Here is a 20748-nt window from a genome sequence, read left to right on the forward strand (position 1 = left end):
CAGAGAAGTGCAATTATGGGTATACTAGAAAAGTAACACCTACAGATTAAAAAAATCAAACCTTCAATAAAGTAATCCAGAAGAGGGAAGTTCCCAGGAGACATTGTGGTGTTTTTAACCATCATAATGTAAAAGCAATAACCAGTGAGATTAGAGAGAGCTAAATTATTTCCTTGCACTGTTTTTCAGAAGTAGAGATGATAGCAGGAAATAGCAGGTCTTTAGCTATAAAATACACATAATATGAAAAGAGATAGGTTTGGTTTTGGTTTGATGTGTGCAAAAAAGTAAATGTTAATAAAGCACCTGCATCAGGTCATGTTTTATATTAAACCAGTGATTGGAGAAACAAAAGATAGAATAACCAATGTATTAGCCAAAGTACACATGTGAGTATTAAAATAGTACTTACTGCAATGATGCCAAGATAGCGAGCCATGTATTTGTACCTGTAATTGATGCTTCAAAGGATGTGAGCATTCAGGTTACAGTGTTATTACAACAGAAATTGTCAAGGAAGTATACTTATTATTTTTGTTGTTAACGATAAAATCACGTGTAATGGGAGCCACCAACACGTAGAAGAATGAGCAAAGATGGGAAGTCCAGGCACTGTTATTCTTTATTTGTCTGAGGCAGTGGCCAGGAGCCAGAAGAATTCTGGATGCAGAAAATGCCTCTTCCCCAAAGAGTTCCACCATCTGCTTTCAGGGAGATTTGTGTAATTTCACAGTTTTCTTCAGTTTATCTGTGTTACAGACCAGAGAAATTATAATGATTACCTGATACCTATTGCTAATTCATGTTCATAACATTCTTGGCAGTGTAAGTGCTGAATGTTTATTATTTTGCAACAATTGCTAGAAGGAGCATAATTATAATAGACTTTCATTTTCACTTATTGTTTGTTTTGACATAATTTTCACAAAATTCACTCACCACATTTTTTAATCAGAAGGCTGAACAAAGAATCCTCAAAGCTAAAATGAAAAATAACCACAGTAGGACTTGTACAAAATAAGCCCTATTGACTGCCTTCCCATTAGGGGTGGGTCACCACAACTGTCTTTAGCTTGCGAGAGGAGCAGCTATTATTCAGGATCAGAACCAAAAGGGGTGGCAGTATACCATTTGTGACAGAAATGCTCTTGCCAAGTGATATGTGCGTGTGAGGTGCACATGGAGATGGAGAAAACAAATTTGCAGTAACAGGCATCTTTTGAAGTTTCCATTGAGACATGCAGAAACAACAGCTTCTCTATTGACTTGAACAGAGACACCAGTAATAGCTTTCACCCAGGAACAGACAATCTTCTAATCTAAAAACAGAACACATGCCCCTCAGCCCCTCCCATGATCATCGTTATGCCCCTTCCAAAATTTGGAGTCAGTTCATATTTCTGTGGCACTGGAAGATCATAACAAGTGCTCTCTGTGCTGCTGGCCCTGTGCAGTATTGATACAAATAAAATATTTGTAGAAATACTGCTTAGACAACTGTTTACAATGGAATCAGCAGAGGAGGACCTTTCTCATGTTGTACTTAAGTTGTCCAGACTCCCAGGATCAAAAGAGCTCAAGGAATCTTCCAGGGAAACCATGGATGGACACTGAGAGATGTCTTCCCATGTGCAGAACAGAACTGCTGGTTACCCAGCAGCTCCTTAGAGGTCAAGGCATTTTTAAGCATTGTGCAGTTTGAGCCTACCTACCCCAGAAGTGATTGGGGGTCTCTGTTGAATAGGGACAGCACTGCAGTGAGAAAGGAATAACACTTCTTCCTGACTCCGGATCTCATTATGCCAGAGCCCATGGAAAAGAATAAAGCTCTGAGTGTGTTAGTATTTGCCATTTGTGTGTTAACATGACCCTAAAGTGCCCTAGGAACAGAGCCCAGTACTGCAAATTCACTCAAAGAGCCTCTTCACCTCTTTCTGATCAGATCATGAGAAGGAAACAACTGCCAGATCTACAAGGAGAGGAAAACCAGTATCTGTTCATGTGACTTTACATATATTTATATCAATTTTATATATGTGTATATTTTGCTGCTCCTACTTTATTTTTAGACCTCTCTAATTAGGTCAGTTTAAGAGTCACTCCTGTCCCTTCCTGCCCCATAATTATGAAAACACATTCCCAGTACAAATCCTGGCTTGGATGAATTTATGACATTGCAGAAGAAAAACTTGTTGTTCATAATAATATGGTCAGAGTTATTTTCTCTCTTACTGGATGGGAAAGACTTCTCTGCTTCTTTTTTTTTTCCCTGGTATAAATATAGCACAAACTAAACAGAGCCACTCTGTAATGTAAAAATACTGCAAGGTTTTTATCAGGAAGGACAGCTCGTCACCTTGTCTCTCTCGGGACTGGAAATAGAATGTTCCAAAAGTGAGAGCTTTGAAAATCCAGTGTGCTAAAGGGGAAAGGAAGGGAAAGGGCTGCCTCAGTTTGTCAAGGAACAAATATTTTCTTTTAGAGAAGACAAATAATGACTTGACATGTAACATTCATTCACAACAGAGCAGCCCAATCACTGTGTTCCCACTGACTCATGAGTGAGGATGTTCCAAATATCTTGAAAATAGCAAAAACATCCCCATTTCTTGCACATCAGTCTGAAAGCTTTTGCTGAACACAGGAAACAGTGACTGACCCAAGGCACCAAGGGCCACAACAGCCAAGACCTGAGCTCTGTATTAGGAAGGTTCAAAGCATTAAATGCAGCAGATGGGGAACTTGAGTGTGAGGATAATAAGGAAATGCAGACGGCTGTGACTTCACTATTTTGGGGTGAGTCAAAATTAGGCCTAAACTGATTGTGTGTCAGTTGGACTGGGTATTTTTTGAGAAGAAGGGCATAATCTGGGGTAGAGGAAAGGAGAGATTCAGGAAACCATCTGCACAGAACTGTTCCTGAAGACCCACTATCCAAAGATGGTAGGGTCCCTACAGAAAGGCTGAGAGCAGGTTGAGATGGATGAAAAATCACAAGCTTTGTGTGGCTGCACCAGTTCCTCTGGAGGAAAACACTCAGACCATGAATTTTCACAAGCCTACCAAGACTCAGTTAAACACCACATTGCCAAGTCCAGCCCTGGTTCAGACTTGGACACTCACCTTCCAGCTGAACCTGGCTCTAACCTCATTTTGGACACAGAAAGTGCTTCTGCAAGTTATCTCCAAAGTGATGTGTGTTTAGCCTGTAGGGCAGAGTTAACCTCAAAAGCAGAGTTCACACTGGATGATGCTCAAGAAAGGCAAGGCTAGGGCAGTCCTAGCAGACTAAGATAATTATGGCACTTTGGCTAACCAATTATTTTTTCATGTGGCCACATAATGAAAGCAGAAGGGGACTGGAAAGCAAGACCTTGCAGTGCTTAGACTAAGGATAAGGGAGGACTGCTGTAGCCCTGGGACCCTGGTGTCCAGGAACTTCTGGGATGTAGAAGAGGCAGCAGATCAGGGAACTGTGAGAGAGAGGAAGCAGAAGTTTCTACCCAGACAGATCCTTCACTAAAGGAACCTGTGCTCACACAGATCTGAGGGGTTGCTCAGACTGCCCAGGAAATTGCCACAGTGGGGTTTTAACACTGCCAGAAACAATCCAAAATCATGCCTTGCAAGAAAGGTCTCCAAACAAGGTCTGCAACAGGGATGGAGCAGAATGTTTCTTCGTGACCTGCCCCTTGGACTGCCCTCCAGCCAAAGGCAGAAAGATCAGTGCTTCTTGGGCAGGCTGAGGATGGCAACAGGTACCAGGAGAAGGTCATGTGGTGGCATCAGGCTCTGAGATGCCACCACAGGGCAAAGAGATGTTCACATCTGTGTGAGCATGTCTCCAGCAAACCAACCAGACACCCCTTTCCAACAGGGAGCATGCTAGGGCATCTCTGGTGCTGGGGTTAGGGAAGAGAGCCAGGAGGGAAGGAGGAGCTTTCTTACTCAGAAAAGGCATTTGTCAACACACTGGCCCAAACCCTTCTTAACAGGTCACTAAAATGCTACAGCAAACAGCAACTTATGGCTTCAGAATGAATCTATTGCTGCTCAAACAGCCAGCACAGCTAAGCAAACAGGCTGCCAGGGCAGGGGCTGTGTTTGTATTCACTGTTTGCACTCCCCTATGCAGTTAATGGGATATAGCATTTATCATAAGAAGGTTGCAAAATAAAAGACAGAGAGGGGAAAATGGCTTCCTGTTGGTTTCTTTTCAACTTCTTTTATCAGTTTCATGTATTGCCAACCTGCCATTTTAGAAGACAGATTTGTCTCATTAGGTAAATTGCTAACTTTGCACTAGATTGATTTTTAATAGCACCTTCTTAAATAATGCCCTCTGGTGTCACACTACAGCCACCCTGGCTTTGGTTATGTCTGGGATTTTTTCTTCTGTTAGGAAAATGGATATCTTATTGACATCTGAAAGGGTTACAAGGCAGGATGAAATGAATTATACCAAATTTAAAAGTAGAAAGCTAATAAAATGGGGGACTCAATAGATAAGGCAGGAAAATAAATCTAATTTGACTGTAACTTGAGTGCTTCCTGTTTATGAAGTAATAACCGTACCCTGGGATAAACCAGCATTAACCCAGAATACGGCTGTTGTTTTGTCAAATTTGGCTGGCTCTAACAATTAACAAATGGTGGCTCAGATTTCAACTTTGGTGTGGTGATTATTTTGATGCCTGGTGGGAAATAAGGCTGTGATCCCCTACAAGGGGACTTCTGTGAGTTGCTTTTTCTGAAAAGTCCATGGGAAGTACTCTGGCACAGGCCAGGGAAGATGCCAGAGCTGTTTCCTGAGGACTGTGCAGTGGTGTAGTACTGTGGGAGTCATCTTTATTTTTCATTTCTTACTTTGTGTCCTTGGTGAGTCCCCCCAGCCAGAAGTCCTCAGGCCCATCAGAGAGAACATTTTCAATTGCTTTCCTTCTCTCCCTCTAGGGAGGGGGTGGTGGAGGAGGAGGAAGAAATGGACCTTTCCTTTCCAGACATGCTGTATTTTTTGAGGAAACATCACATTTAACAAGATGAGCTCCTTTCTAGCAATATAATATGGTCTAATTCCAGTCTGGAGGGGGGAGTTGCATCCTTTCCTCTGCTCTGGGTCAAGTGTTCTGGGCTGAGAATGCAAACATTTCAGTTTGGGCCCAAAGACATCTGTTGCACAAGCACAGCACTTTGTTTCAAATCCCACAAACGTCCTTGTTCCAAGTAGGTCATTATATAATGGCTTTTGTATTTTCTCACTCCCAAAAGGGTCCGGGAGTACTGTAACACCGCTCAGTGTCGCCTGCCCTTGCAGTCCCTCCTGTGATCATCTCATCTGGGTGGGACTCTCTTGCTTGATGTCATTCAGCCCAGGGCAGCTCTTATCAGTGCAACAAAAATACCCAGCTCCAACACAGCCTGCATTGTTTTCTCTGGTATTTTGAAAGTCCAGGCTCTGGGTTCCGTCTCCCATTCTCCCTGCTGCCTCCAGGGCATTCCTACCACCTCACCCTGCTCTGCACATCCCCACTCAGACAGAGAGGGAAACAACAGAGCCTAGAGAAAGGCTGCTCCTCCTGGATGCCATATAATGGTTGCCTTTACATATCTCCTTTATATTTGTTATTTCCTTTTTTTTTTTTTTTAATACCCTCCCTTCCCACAGATGACTGTCATCACTCTCTGCTCCTTTCCTCAGCAGTTCCTGGATGGTGAGAGCACAGCCCTCACTACAGCAAAAGTGAGAAGGACTAGGGGTATTTGCTCGTCAGTAACAGGAGAAGCAAAGATGAGTTCTTTTTCCTATTCAGGCATCTAGAAATGGTCATGGGTCAAACTGGTTGCACTTTTCACCTTCCCCACCGCTGTTCCGTTTTTGAAAGCTTTTCTGCAACAGGATGTGGCCAAATCTTTGTATGTGCTCTATGTGTAAGCTGGCACTTACACAAAACAATCTAAACAGAGTAAAACAGGTTAGCAACAAGCTTGTTCTCTGTTCCCAGGTGAAGATGGCTCCCACCCTTCCATGCTTGAAAGCAGATACATAAAACCACTTGTTTGTTCTTTGCGAAGAAACACCAAATACCATTGCATGTGCTTCCTTCAGCTGGCTCCACGGAGTCTGGCATCACCCTCCTTTAACACACAGTGACACAGATGGAAAGCTCTTCTGGAGAAGAGACCCATGGATTGTCACCCGTTAGTGCACACTTAGCAAAGCAGGGTTGCAATCCCCAGCTGTGGTCTCAAAGCATCTCCAAAAGAAAAAGTGAGTGTAATAACATAAAGAAAGTCACTCACTTGCTCATCCTTTCCATACAGTCATGGTCTTTTTTCCACAAACTAATCCACCCTTCCTGCAAATGTCCAGCCATAAGGAACAAGACGCATACAGGTTTCCGTGATGCACCAAACAAGTGTTTGCCAATACACTAAAGGCCATGGTTAAAGACATGACTGAGGAGAAGTTGTCCATTATGTTCTTGTTACCTGCTTGTTTGGTTTTGCTTTCCCAAATCAATGAGCTTTTGTAGGGGTTTGAGTATATCATTAGAACTTCTACTGTTTTGGTCATTCCTCATTTCAACTTTTTTTTTACTTAAGATACCGAGCATTTCCCATAACTGAATACAGATCTGTGAAAAGCCATCTTCTCAGAAAAAGTGTAGCTCATAGGTCTCAACTTCTCATTTATGTCCAAGTGAGACTCAAGTCTAACACCCAACCAGCTGTCCTACCCACATGCCCATTGCCTCACACTCACACAGATCTCCTCAAGAGTCAAAAACTCCCCCAGAGACATCCTTTTCCTTCAGAGTTTATGTCCAGTCAAGAGACCTACACAACTCCTCAAAGAAAGTCTGGAGTGGGTTAATGTGAAATGCCAGGGAACTGAAGGCTAGAGGTGACAATCAACCAGCTCTCATGTTGATTTCCTGGAATTGGTTTGTATTTCCTGACCACCCAAAGTACTGTTTTCATGCATCCCAACATGGGAAGCAGCAGTTGCAAAGTTTGAATGAAGTAATTGAATTAACCTCTTAAGAGATTGAATATTTTTCTGAAGCATCCTAAAAGCAAAGAGCATTACCAAGAGCCACTTGGGCTAAGGTCTAGCTGCCTCTCTGGTGACAGAATTACCAGGGCTAGTGCATGAGGAAGAAGAATGGGATGGATTTGGTCTGGGTTGGTTTGCTCTGGGAAGCTTCTCTCTTTGAATCACAGAAGCCTTGCTCTGTCCTTAGCTGTGTCTGTGTGGGGTTTAACTGTGCTATTCATAATAGACATTGTGCTATTCAGATGCAGAGATTACTTCTGCTTACAAAGTACTCATGTTCTTTTTGCTCTTGTCTCTTTTTCACTGGATTTTGATAATCAAGGTCAAAGTTGAGAACCAGCACGACTTCCGGGACATGGCCAGCATAGTAGCCATGGCAAAAACCTATGCCACCATCGAGCCATTCATTGACTCCAAATATGACATCCGAATCCAGAAAATTGGCAGCAACTACAAGGCTTACATGTGAGTGCATGCCTATGCCAGAGCGAGATGGGGAGGAGACAGTGCTATGTATATGACTGAGTTGGTGTCTGCTCTGGGCAGGAGTAGGTAGCTGACTTAATTTCCTTGAAGAATAACCCTGCTGTTCTCCTCCCACCTCTGAACCCAGTTCCCTCATCCACCAATCATCTTCTCTATTAGTCACTGTCAGGTCATTGTTTCTGGAATGTAAATCTCCATCTGTCTCTTTCTGAGATTCAGTTAGTTCCCACTATAATGACTGTGCTCAGCCATCACCTCTCCATCCTCTTATTGAAGGGCTCATCTTTTCCAGCAAAATCCTCCAGCTCCAAGTACCCTCTAGTGGAAACTGAACCCACCCACTTTCCACCTGGAGGAAAAAAAAAAAAAAAAGGTTGAACTAGCTGCAACTCCTGGAGTCCTGCAGTGTACAGGCCATAGCAGCACCCCATCTTTCAGTCCACAGCAACACCCTGTTCTCTCCCCAGCTGCAGATCACAGCATCACGTCACATGAGGGGCACAGAGCACTGGGTATGAAGGGCTCAGCTGGGGCAGCACACAGAGTTTCTGTGGGCATTTTGCATGTGTGCTCCTTGATGCATACAGAGGAGGGAGAGGTGACACATTTCTGTGGATGCCCCAAAGCTCCTCCCTGCCCTGTGAGGTAGTGAGGGAAGTGTCATGACAGCCATCTTCCATACTGGTATGTTTAAAATCTTAAAAAGCATTCAACCAAACTTCAGTAGTCACCACGCTTAATTAGAGATTGAACCACATGAGTCAGTAAGACACCTGTTTCTTCTTACTACAAACCAGTAAATGAAAAAAGCCACACAGCACAGCTTCTCCAGAAGCTCCGTATCCAACCACAGAATTCTGGACAAGTAGTCAGCTCCAGCAGAACATTCTTCAGGTCGCCAGATAAATTTCATATGTTACCTAACACCCACAATGCTGTGACTTTTGGGTCTATGTCTGCAAACCTCTAGGCCATAGTTCTGCTGAAACATAGTTAAACAAGATAATGACATGTACACAATCACATATTTTTCAGCTATAACTGCCTAAAATTCCCAGTTGGATTCCTAGCACAGAGATGTTTAAGAAAACTAGATAATGACTGAGTCACATTCTTCATGGGAAAGAAGGACATGGGGGACACTTGGCTACTTCATGTGATCTCAATGAAAGAAATTTTATTTTTAATTGAATCAGGTCAACAATAGCACAGTTGCCTAATACTAGATTAATATCTCAGAGTCTGACTCAAATTGGCCAAAGGAAAGAAGGTTTAAAATATCAATTAAAATTCCCTATTCCTGCCAACACACCCAGCCTTGGCTCCAGAGCCTGCTCCCCAACTGCCTGTAACTGAAATAAAGGCCAAATTAGCCTGACCATACTCTCTCCTCACTTATTATTCGCACTCACCATGCACTCATCCAGAACAAGGATCAGAAATAATACCAGATGATTGAGGAAAGAAAGCAGTCACACTAAGACCTAATCCCACTTGGGAATATAGCTGCACAAACAAATGTTTGCTAAAGAAAAAATGTTTTCATGTGAAAACTGTCATGAACAGAGAACACCTTAATGAGAAATAAAGCTCATTAACAAAGAAAGTAAACAGCAAGATTCACCCAGTGACTTGCTGACCCAGGAGGTTAAGTTAGATTGAGAGAGCCATTTATGGATGTGAGCTTGGGAGAGTGGTATAGTCAGTCCCACCAGGGACTGTTCCCAGGTTATTTAGGTTATTTCTATGGTATAAGTCCCTACTATGTCCAAGGACAGACGTAAAAGCACCCAAAATATAAGAGCTCTCACTGGTGTCCCAAATAGGAGACTCAAAACCATTAGTCATGCTAGCAAATCTTAGCCTTAAAGGCAATTCCAGCATCTTGCAGTAGCGTCATACTAAGGGGCTTGCTTTGATCTGTGAGCCATGGAATCTATCCAGTAATTTTATACCTTCACCCACACATATGGACTTTAAAAACCCCTTTTCTATTGAGAAAAGACTGCTCTGAAATTCTCCAGAATATGTTTACTTTGCACCAAGCGTCTGCCAGAGGGAGGATGCTGCAGGGTGAGTCATGCATTCCTCCCTGCCCCAGATGTTCAATGCACTTCCTTCCAGCCTGTGGCCCAAGGCTTCAGTTCAGTTTCCCATTGGCTTCAGTGCAGTGACTCCAGATTTACACTGCTAACAAACTCCTACTTTGTCCATGCCTTGAGCCAGTTTGAAAACAGCAGATAAGCAGCATATGATACATGCCTAAAATTCCACCAAGTGTATTTGACTGCCATTGTAATGCTGGTAAAGAGAAAACATGAAAACTGTTCATGTTACAGGGGAATTGGGGCAGAAATTAGGCTTCCACACTCACCCCCAACTGGAGGCAAACAGCAGGATCATTTCTAGTTCAGACTCATGAAATTTTGTTCACTTTGAATTAAGCCAGCAGCTACTGCCTTTCAGACATGAGCTATTCTTGCCACCAGCTCTTAGTAAGAGGGCATTACTCTTCCTTTGTAGTTTCATGAGTGGGATTTTTGACTTGTCACCTCCAAAGCAGTTCAATGTGCTCTGTAGGAGATACCACATCAACTGTGTCTAAACTAGAGCTACTTATAGACTGAGATAGGATACCAAGAGCTCTTGATCTGCTCGTTTATCCACTTCTCCTAAACAATGCTGAAGGTATTGTGGTCACAAATGTGTTTGAGTAGCTGATCTCTAAAAGTCTGGGGTCCTTCTCTTTAAGATACTGACTGTACACTGTGTGGCCTCCTGATGTTTAGGATGGTTGGAAACCTTTCAGTCCCTAAAAGATACAGGGTTTGAGGCAGGAAAATTTTTTTGTCTTAAGTCTCCTTTTTCACTTCATACAATAAAAAAAAAGAAAATTGAAAAGAAGCTGTATGAGGAACAGTTGGGGTCACTTGGTCTATTTATCTTGCAGAACAGGAGACTGAGGGGAGGCATCATAGTGTTCAACTTCCTCATAGTGGGAAGAGGAGGGGCAGGCACTGATCTCCCCTCTCTGGTGACAAGTGACAGCAATCAAGGGAATGGCCTAAAGTTGTGTCAGGTGATGTTTAGGTTATACATTAGGGAAAGGTTTTTCACCAGAGGATGGTTGGGCACTGGAACAGCTCCCCAGGGAAGCAGTCACAGCACCACACCTGACAGTTCAATAAGCATTTGGACAATGCTCTCAGGCACATGGTGTGACTCTTGGGGATAGTGCTGTGCAGGGCCAGGAGCTGGGCTTAATTTTCACCAGGGGATGGTTGGGCGCTGGAACAGCTCCCCAGGGAAGTAGTCACAGCACCACACCTGACAGAGTTCAATAAGCATTTGGACAATGCTCTCAGGCACATGGTGTGACTCTTGGGGATAGTGCTGTGCAGGGCCAGGAGCTGGGCTTAATGATCCTTCACCTGACAGTTCAATAAGCATTTGGACAATGCTCTCAGGCACATGGTGTGACTCTTGGGGATAGTGCTGTGCAGGGCCAGGAGCTGGGCTTAATGATCCTTCTGAGTCCCTTCCAATTGAGAATATGCAGTGATTCTGTGATTCTGTAAGTTTGGGGTCACAGTTAACATCTGAACTGCTCAGACTTGCTTGGAAGGGAGTGAACTTGACAGAGGCTGTTGTGTAGGGTTTGGTGTCTGATCCAGTGGGCTTCAAATAAAACTCTTCAGTTTCAAAACAGCAAGGTTCCCTAACAGGAAAGTTAGGAATACAGCAGAGAGAGATATTTTAAATCTTATGCTGCTCAAGCTGGATAGGCATAAACAAGTCCATCAAATCAGCCCAATGGCTTGAGTTCTTATTTTGGGACCTTTCCCATGACAAATTTTCTTGTAAAACTGTCAAACTATGGTTTAATTTTCTTAGGGACAACACAGCTTCTTACATTTGGTATGCCAGGTACATTTTCTAAACCCCAATGTCAAATCATCTTCTCACTAATGAGACTCCAGGAGTTCCCATCAGTACTAATAAGACTTTGGATTCCCTCTGGCACTGCAATTTTCTGTTAAAAATAAATGTTAGCAAAGAGTAGTTCTTCCCATTGCAGAACTGAGGGACTTTGGATTCCCTCTGGCACTGCAGGGCAATTTTCTGTTAAAAATAAATGTTAGCAAAGAGTAGTTCTTCCCATTGCAGAACTGAAAAACATAATCCTATGAATCCCATATCAAAAGAGAAAGAAAGACTGAAGACTGAACGCTGACCTTACAGGCCATCAAAGGGCTACTGACGGTCCAAGCTTGAGGAGGAATTAATTCTTTTGCTTGGGAAGTAGGGCAGCAGAATGGATGCCAGGGGAAAGCAATAGGCCCAAAAGTCAGCTATATGAAAACACAGTTATTCAACACAGTAATCATGCTCCTTCAGCTCCCCCAGTCCAGTCCATTAAACATGGTCACAAAGATAATTTCAATTTCACAGCAACTCAACATGCCTGTTTAGAGGAGAATTGGGAAAAGCACTCCAGGGTGTCTCTCTCAAGAGTAGAGGGGAACCTTAGGTAGTCAGCTATAATGAATCAAGTTTATAGTCTACCAAGACATCAGTATTACCACTGCTGAATGTAGTTTTGCAAATTCAGTGTCTTTTGTACATGTTGCTGAAAATGTGAGAGAACTGGCAGCAAGGGCTCTCACAATCTCATATTGAAGTGTTGGATCACACCTCATACTCCCCTCATAAATCTCTTTCAGCATGGAGAGGCTTCCTGGATGTATCCTGTCAGCTTGTTGACTTGTCCTGGCTTGTGCACTATGGCAGGGTTATCTGGAGTGTTGTCAGAGCAGGCTGTCCGATGTCTGCCTTGGGCCTAAGGTCAAGAAAAGGAAAATTTTCACCCCTGACAGTGATGGTGAAACCCAGAATTTTCTAGCAACAGTACCTTTTTTGGAAAATAACTATCAGTTGCAGCTAATGAAACTTCAAAGATTTTGAAATAAGGAATTCTCTGAGTCCAAACACAGTGAGCCACCATGAAAACTCAATGAAAAGTCAGTGAAAAGACAGTATGATAATATATTCTATGACATCAGTACTACTGAAATCAAATTGAAGTGGACACAGAAGTACAATTGAAATCAAATTCAGGTAGACCCAGAATGTCAGAATTGATATTTTGTGAAGCTGCTCAGTAAATATTTGCCTGGAGACCTTCTGTTCCATGGATGGAGGATGCTACCCATTGCAGAACATAAGGGTGATTATTAGAGATCTTTTACACACACATCAGCTCCTCTAGGTCTAATGTAAAAAGAAAGAAAGTACTCACAGAGCCTGATGTGTGCTCAAGATTCCTTGGAGGTTTCTCTGCCTAAAATCCTCAGTCAGTTTTTCATGAGTCTGAACAACATATCCTGTATGGAGCGTTGTTCAGGAAGGATTTGGAAAGGCTTCTGGGAGGAAGAACCTCACCTCATCCCCTCCTGTACAAGCACAGAGCCAAGAATGAGCACTACAGTATGCAGGAGGATGGGTCGGGAGTCTATTTTCATGTTCAGGTTATGTTTTTTGGTTTGTTTTCCTAGGAGGACTTCCATCTCTGGAAACTGGAAGGCAAACACGGGTTCTGCGATGCTAGAACAGATTGCAATGACAGAGAGGTAAGGAAGAATGTTTCAAGACAGTATTAGCTATTCTTGGGTTAGAAGGGAGGAATTGTATTTCTGACTTTGGTTAATTGAGAGAACTGGTAAGTGAGGTCTCCTGGGAGTCTGGATAAAGATTTTAAAAGGCTGAGTGTTTTCTTAAAAAAATACTAAGGACACAAAGGCAAACTGTCCTGTTTTGAAGAACAGACTGAAAGTACAGCTAGAAACTAACATTGCTAAATCATTAGATCTTTAGTGAGTGCAACCATGGGAAACAAGACCAGCATGCTAGGTCAAGCACACCAGTACAAACATGTAGGGATAAAATCAGAAAGGCCAAAGCACAAAACACAAAGTAACATGAGGTTATTCCAAGTATATTACTGACAAAAGGCAGAAAAAGAGTTTTTCTTCTGCTTAACAGGGGAAAAAAACTGTCAGCTGAAGTGCTGAAAGCACTTTTTTGCTTTATGCTGACAAAAGTGGTCACTGTCTAAGTTAAGGTCTTCTCACTGTTGAACAGAGCAGAAAGAATTCCCTCATGCATCTTACAGACTAAAACTTGCAAATACTACTTCCAGTGTTCAAATCACTGTGATATTTGCTAATACTCCAACTGCCTGACACTGTGGACTCATGGTAACATGCTTTGCTGTAACTCCTATCCTGCAGAACTAACACTTGTTCTCATCACTTTTCTCTATCCCATCTAAGTAGATTATTCATACATTTATAGAATCCATAGATTACATGTAAGCATTCATCTTTAGTGAATTAAAGATTTTTTTCAGATTATACCTCCAGTTTGTCAGGTTCATGATTAATTCTGTCTCTGTCCAGTTTTGGGCACCACAATTGAAGAGAAATAGCAAGGAGCTGGAGAAAGTCCTAAGGACAATAAAAGGAACGTTCAGAGAAAACCTAATGAGCTGTTGAAAAAAACATGCAACAATTCTAGGTAGTTCTATGTAGTTTTCCACCTTTTTCAGTTAGCAGACCACTGATATTTTTCCAGTAGAGTTGTAGACTATCCTGCCTGCAATACAGATGTTCACTCTGTTACAGACCTGGAAGAAGTTGCCCACAAGCTGAACACCTCTTCATCCTAAAGATGAAAAAAAATGAAAGAGCATACGGTCTTTAAATATATGAAAGCCTGTTAATAGGCATTTCATGCTACTTACAATACCAATATAATACTGTAAGAAATAAATTATAGCTTAAAAGGTTCCTTTGAACATTTCCTATATTTTATTAAAGTAAGGATAGCATAGCACAGAAATTGATGCTCTGAAGGGGATGGCAAATCTCTGTTCTCTTTCTGAGGACCTCTTTCTGACCAGATTAAAGAAATGTCTCCTCTTGGGAACACAAAAGTTGTGCAGGCAACCATCTAAGGTCCCTTCTGCACCTTTAGTTCTGTGAAGCAGGGAAGCCAAGCCCCAAATCAGATGCTGAAGGTGACTCTGCAAGACCCTAATAGTACTGTGGGAAGTGGACATCATGATGCATCCTGGCTGTTTATAACACAGCTGAAGTTACACACATGAAGGGTAGACATTATCTTATTGCAGTGTTGTAGGACTAAAACTCAGATTCCTGCCAGCCTACAACACTGCATTTTGAAGATTTGTTTTGTTAATTGTACCACAATTAACCACTCCAGCCTTATTCAGCCATAAATGCAACAAACCCTGTTGAAATCCGTGAGTTGCCAGTGCATTAAACAAGGCAAGAATGTGCTCAACTGCTCTGATGAGTAGGAGCAACCTGAAGTACCTACGGTCCTGAACAAACTGAACAAAGTACAAAGGTACAAAGGATGTAAATGTTCAGGTAATGCAGAAATGACAGTAAATCCTCTGAAAATGCAACACCTGGTGCATGTGCATAAATGCGCTCTTCTTCCTTATAACTCTCCTATTACACCCCAGTGGCCCTGGTGCTCCCAGTGCTCACCTAGGGCCAGCAAACACTGAAGATGTGCAGCCATCAGAGTCTCTGGAGTGACCAACAATTCCCTGGCTGCTGAACCCAGACACCAAGATATGTTCCTCTGGAAGAGGGGTGTTCCACAACGGTACCCCTGGATGCTGAGCCACAGCAGTGCATGAGAGGTGCTCTCTGTGCCTCCTGCCTGACTCATGCAGTCCATAATTCTCCTCCTCCTTATGCTACTGACTCCTCCTCATACACTGTCTTCCTTGGGGGTCCAGGGTGAACACACTTGGTCTCCTCATTAGGGATAAAAGAGCACCAGTAGTCATATAAGTCATAATTTTTCTTCTTCCCAGAGACATTGTGTTCACACAAGTTCATCATTATATTGTCAAGTATGGGGACTCTGGCTGGCTTCAAGGACGTAAATTTGTTCTTTAGCCAGAACAGCTCTTTCCCCAGCCCCTGTAGGGTCTGCAAAATGTCAGTGTTTTCATGAGACTGTGGCCTTCCCTCCCCTCTCTGCATCATGTCATAGTCCTGCTTACAGATCTGCTGTTCTGAGATTATTATTTTTATTTAAATGACCGGGACCACAGCACAGCTGCACAGGAAATAAAACCAGGCTGCCTCGTTCCCTCCTCATTTGCACATTGGGGGGATGTGGCCCCCCATAAATATGCCTCTTGTCATTCTCTCTCCTCCTCTGACTCCGGGATAGCTAAGGGACCCCCAGCTCACATTCCCATCCTGGGATGGATAGGGAAAAGATCTGCAGCCTGAAGATCTCCCTCCAACAAATAGTGCCTGGTCCATGTGATGGGACAGCCTGACTAGGAACAACACCCAAGAGATTGAAGGAAGCAGAAGACTGTAAAAGGATAAAATTGAAAGTAAATTGTAAAATGCAGGAGCTACTGCCTTACAGATCAGAGAGGGGATAGCTACTCCTTGCTAAATTCAACACTCACTTTCTGATCCTATTCCAGTCCTAATGTCCAGGACATCTTATCAGGAGAAAGCTGCCTGCATAATGGAGGGCTTTCAGGCAAAGCCAATACAAACGCTGAGGGGCCAACACTACTGGGAGATTAAATGAGCTAAATATTTATAGCTTGGCTGAATGACAACCAACTGGAGATCTGATGTAAATACCAAGGAGGGAAAGAAACATTTTAAGGTGGCTTTGAGGGCAGGATTGAATCAATCTGAAATGAAGGGACACTCTCAGAAGGAAACTTTCAGGGCAAGATTAGGTTTTTTTTACTCCATCCCCTGCGAGTGGGAGTCAAGAGAGGGAGTCAAGGACCCAGCAAAACACATGAAGGACACCTTGTAATAAGGGCTCCCAAATCACTTTGTGTTCCTATGGGCAGCAAAGTGGGTGGATGGTTTTGGTGGACTACCCAAGGACAGCTAATCCTAGGCCGTGCTCTTGTGGTTTCTGCAGGTACCGACTCTGGGCAGATGCCTGCGCAGAAATGTTTGGAGGTCTGGATATCTGCGCTGTCAAAGCTGTCCACAGCAAAGATGGAAAAGACTATATCATTGAGGTGAGAGCATGGGCAACATGAATGTGGGTCTCCTTTGGGAAGTGCATCTGCAAGCACTCTGCCTTGGAGTTCACATGCACCAGCCTGCACCAACCCTGCATGCTCCTGCAGTCTCTGCTCCTCTGTGCCCACCTGCATCTTCAGGCGCACTGATATGTTAGGAACTGATTCAGAGCCCCAGCCAACCTAGCAGATACACAGCAGTGTCAGGGTTGAAGTGCCTTCCTTTCTCAGTGTGGACCATGAAAGGAAATGGAGAGCCACAGAGTGCTTGGCCACCTCAGCTTTCCAGCAGATGATTCAGTTCATTAAAAATCTCAATTTCTCTCTGAATGAACCTTTCTTTGATCACTTTTAAGGCGACAAACAAAAATCCAAAGAAAAATCCAAACAAAAATGCAAGTTGCACCTTATTTAAAAGAGGAAAATAAATGGTGAGAGTATAGCAAAAGGTTCACAAGCAACAGGATCATCTTGATAGAACAAAAAAAGAAAGGTGTGTTTTCTAAAATCTTTTGCACAGACAGCATTCACTACAGTAAGAGGCCATCAAGGCAAAGCACCATAAAGTTACTCTGGGTAATGTGTACTACAACATTTTGTATTCAGGGCTGGACAGACTGTGGCTCTGAGAGCTAAAGTTCAAAGTGCTCCTTCCCAGGCCAGGAGGCAGATATGGAGGTGGGGGGTAAATAGCACACTCAGATCATCCTAACAGGGCAGAGAAGGAAAAGCTGGCCGGAAAATCAAAGTGGGAAACTGAAGAGATGCCCTGGAGGAGAGACAATCCAGCAAGTAAGCAAGTGCCTCTGTCAGTATGTGACTTGAGGAGACACAACATCTGACCTGCTGTAAACTCCACCAACACAGGCCAGCTGAGGAAGACGAGCAGAGCCAGCCTATTGGCTTCATGCAGGGGTGCTGACACACTGGAAAGCTATGTGTGGGAGAGCAGTCCCACCCGCCGAGGGCTGGGATGCTGATGAGAACCACATGAGCCCTCCAGTGACTGCGCATTCCTGCATTATGCATCTGCTCTCCCCAGGGAGGGGAGCAGTGACCTGTCAAAGGCCATGTGATAGAAGCGTGCTGCCAGCAACCAAACGCTGGCAAGCCTCTGTCTTTTCCTGAATTGATGGGGCCAGGGCTAATGGGTCTGCTCCTGTATGCAATCCATCAGCACCTAAAGGAGCATCCCCTAGCTCAGACGGTTTCCCCGCTGTGCACTTTTAAATCTCTATGCCTCTGCAGCTGGGAAAGAAAGAGCAAGAAAGCAGCCTTGCTAGAGGCAACTGTAAGGACATTTGGATTGTGTCCACACATGGTTAGACGTGATATGTGGTTTTCATATCCCTACATATATTCTTGCACATAAGCCTACGTACGTGCACACACTGCTAGTTCTGGGCTTAAAGATTATATGGCTCTGTCTGGGTATGCCTCTGGGTTTTCACATCTGCCACTGTGTGTGACTGACTGGTGAAAAGCACATCCGTGCCCTAACAGCCATCATCAGCTCGCATGCAGAGCAATGCATGCTCAGGCTCCTCTCTCTGTGACCAAGGTAAGCAGCAACGCATCTAATGCGACACAAATCAGAAGAAACACAATATAGTTTCAGATGGGTCATGCTGAATTATCACAGTGGAGAACCGGATTGAGCAGACCTGATATACCCACATCTAGCAGGCATTCAGATGCCAGGCTGATGGATGTTGTTGGGAAAGGAGTAGAGTAGTGCAATATAAGGAGCAGAGCAAAGCCAAACAGGTACCTTTTTATGCAGATCTGAGGGAGATGTTGACAATTAATTGCCTCCAGCCAACTTCCTGGGGTACTTTTATTAGTCTGAAACTGATCCCTTGTTTTTCTTTTTTCTTTTGATAGTGGGAGAAAAAAGTTATTTGACAGAGTGACAGTTGTATTTTCTTGGTAAGAAGGAACAGTGTGCTGTGACACTTTACAAGAAAGCACCCCTAAATGGGCTGAACAAACAAGGAATTTGCACAATGCAGTTGCAGGCAATAATTAATTTTCACATAGTAGCTCTTCAGGAAAGATTCACAGAGGTAGTGATGGGCAGTTCTATGAACTGAGATTTATCACAGTGGTTTGTTGCAAAATAAATAAGATTAAGACAGATAAGTTATCAACAGCGCAAGAGTAATCTTGCACACATGGTATTTGCTCTTACTTGAACTTCACCTTCTTTTTTTTCCCATGACAAACAGCAGAATCTGTTACATTTCTGCCTTCGGAGCATTAGCACACTTATGTACCATTTTCATGGCTCATATTGAAACAGATTGTGAATTTAGCAGTAAATGCTGGTAATTATTTTTTTCCTCTGCTTTAAAGAACTTCATCAGCGACATGTATGGTTTAATAATCTTCCCACTCTCTCTTTTTTTTTTTTTTTTTTTGTAATCTAGCCCATTTCTACATCTCTGCTAAAATGAAAAATATGAAGCAAGCAGAGGGCAAGCAAAATGGTCCATGTGATTTATTCTGCCTCCTAGAAAAATAAGCTAAGCCCTGACTGCCATACAGCTAAGCTATGTTACGAGATGTGCTCCTTGCTGCCCTGCAAGGAGCCCTGCTCATCCCTTCAGCAGTGCCTATGCTTTGTTTTGATATGTCAAATCATCGCCTTCCTTCCTTCCTGCCTTCCTTCCGCCACTTTCGCCACTTCCTTCCCTCCCTCCCTCCCTCCCTCAAAATCACCTAACCCTCCACTCTTGCACATCAGAGTGTGAAAACACAACCCAGGCTGCAGCATCAATAGGCACAGAGGGAGAACCAGGATGATCTTTTCCCGAGTCTCTTTGCCTGGGCACTTTTCTTCACCCCTCATTCACCTTATCAGGCAGCAGCAGCTGCACCAGGAGCAGCCTCTGACCTTGGGCAGCTACAAAGGCTGGGTCCATCTGTGCTGACATCTTCTTGCCTTGCCCAGCTGTTCTGTGATCACCCAGGAAGGATGAGTGCAATCTGTCTGGAATTCACATATTCCTTTCAGCCAGTTGATTTATTCAGTATTAGCATTTGTATCTGCCCAGTTCCAGACCAATTTACCCTTCCTGGAGGACAGGCAAGGTAACATCTCATCATCCTTTCAGTTCAGTGGCAACCAGCTGATGTCAGAAATCACTGCCATTTTCAGAGGCCTTCCCTTTTGCATGTGATTGTTCACTCCTGTATTTGCTGTTTCCCACATCTCACATTCCCCTGCCAGGTACTGCACATCAGGGCAGCACACAGCCTCATCCCTGGTGCATCTTCACTTGTTCAGGTGGAACCTGCTCCAGGGCTTACTCCCCCTGGAGCCTTTGGTTTATAAAGCACCATCTTTCTCTTCTGCCACTGCTGCCACAGAAATAGGAAAAAGCAATCTTTGAGATGGGGAAATCAGCTCTGGAGTTCTCAGTTTTCACAGGAAAAAAATGGACCTATTGGAGCAGATTCAGAGGAGGGTCATGAAGATGTTAGAGTGCTGGAGCACCTCTCCTCTGAAGACAGCTCCCAAAACAGCTGTGGTTGTTCAGCCTGGAGAAGAAAAGGATCAGGGCAGATCTCATAGCAACTTCCCCAGTATGTAAAGGGGGCCCATAAGAAAGGGACAAACCTTTTAGCAGGGTCTGTTACCACAGGACAAATCATAATGATTTTAAATAAAAGAGGGTACATTCAGACTATATATAAGGAAGAACGTTTTTACTGTGCAGATAGTGGTGGATGCCCCATCTGTGGAGACGTTCAAGGTCAGGCTGGATGGGGCTCGAGAGGAATCTGATCTAGTTGAAGATGTCTTTGCTAATCGCAAAAGTATTGCACTGGATGGCCTTTAAAGTTATCTTCCAGCCCAAACCATTCTGCGAGTCGATGAAAAGCGGGTTCGGGGTGTTTTTGCAGAGCCGCGTCTCGGGGGCTCCCGGGGAGCCGGGAGCCGGGAGCGCGGCTCTCCTGGCTGTCGGCGGGGCGAGGGCAGCATCTAGTGGTCACACGGGCCCTCGCTCCGTGCCGTGCGGGGACACGGGAGACAGCTTCTCTCTCGGGAACTGTAATTCTCACATTTCCTTTTAAGATAGGAGTGGAT

The 20748-nt window shown here is 43.7% G+C and overlaps 1 protein-coding gene across 1 annotated transcript in view; it reads left to right on the plus strand.

Annotated features, from left to right (window-relative positions):
* SYN3 (synapsin III) overlaps positions 1-20748 on the plus strand; it is a 196978-nt gene that overhangs the window by 160733 nt on the left and 15497 nt on the right. The window contains exons 10-12 of the mRNA XM_039725534.1: positions 7380-7522; positions 13099-13173; positions 16550-16652. Of these exons, the coding sequence (XP_039581468.1) occupies positions 7380-7522; positions 13099-13173; positions 16550-16652 (321 nt within the window). The remainder of the gene's footprint in view (positions 1-7379; positions 7523-13098; positions 13174-16549; positions 16653-20748) is intronic.

Source organism: Passer montanus, unplaced genomic scaffold, assembly GCF_014805655.1.
Source record: "Passer montanus isolate IOZ18808 unplaced genomic scaffold, ASM1480565v1 scaffold55, whole genome shotgun sequence".
NCBI classification, from domain to species: domain Eukaryota; kingdom Metazoa; phylum Chordata; class Aves; order Passeriformes; family Passeridae; genus Passer; species Passer montanus.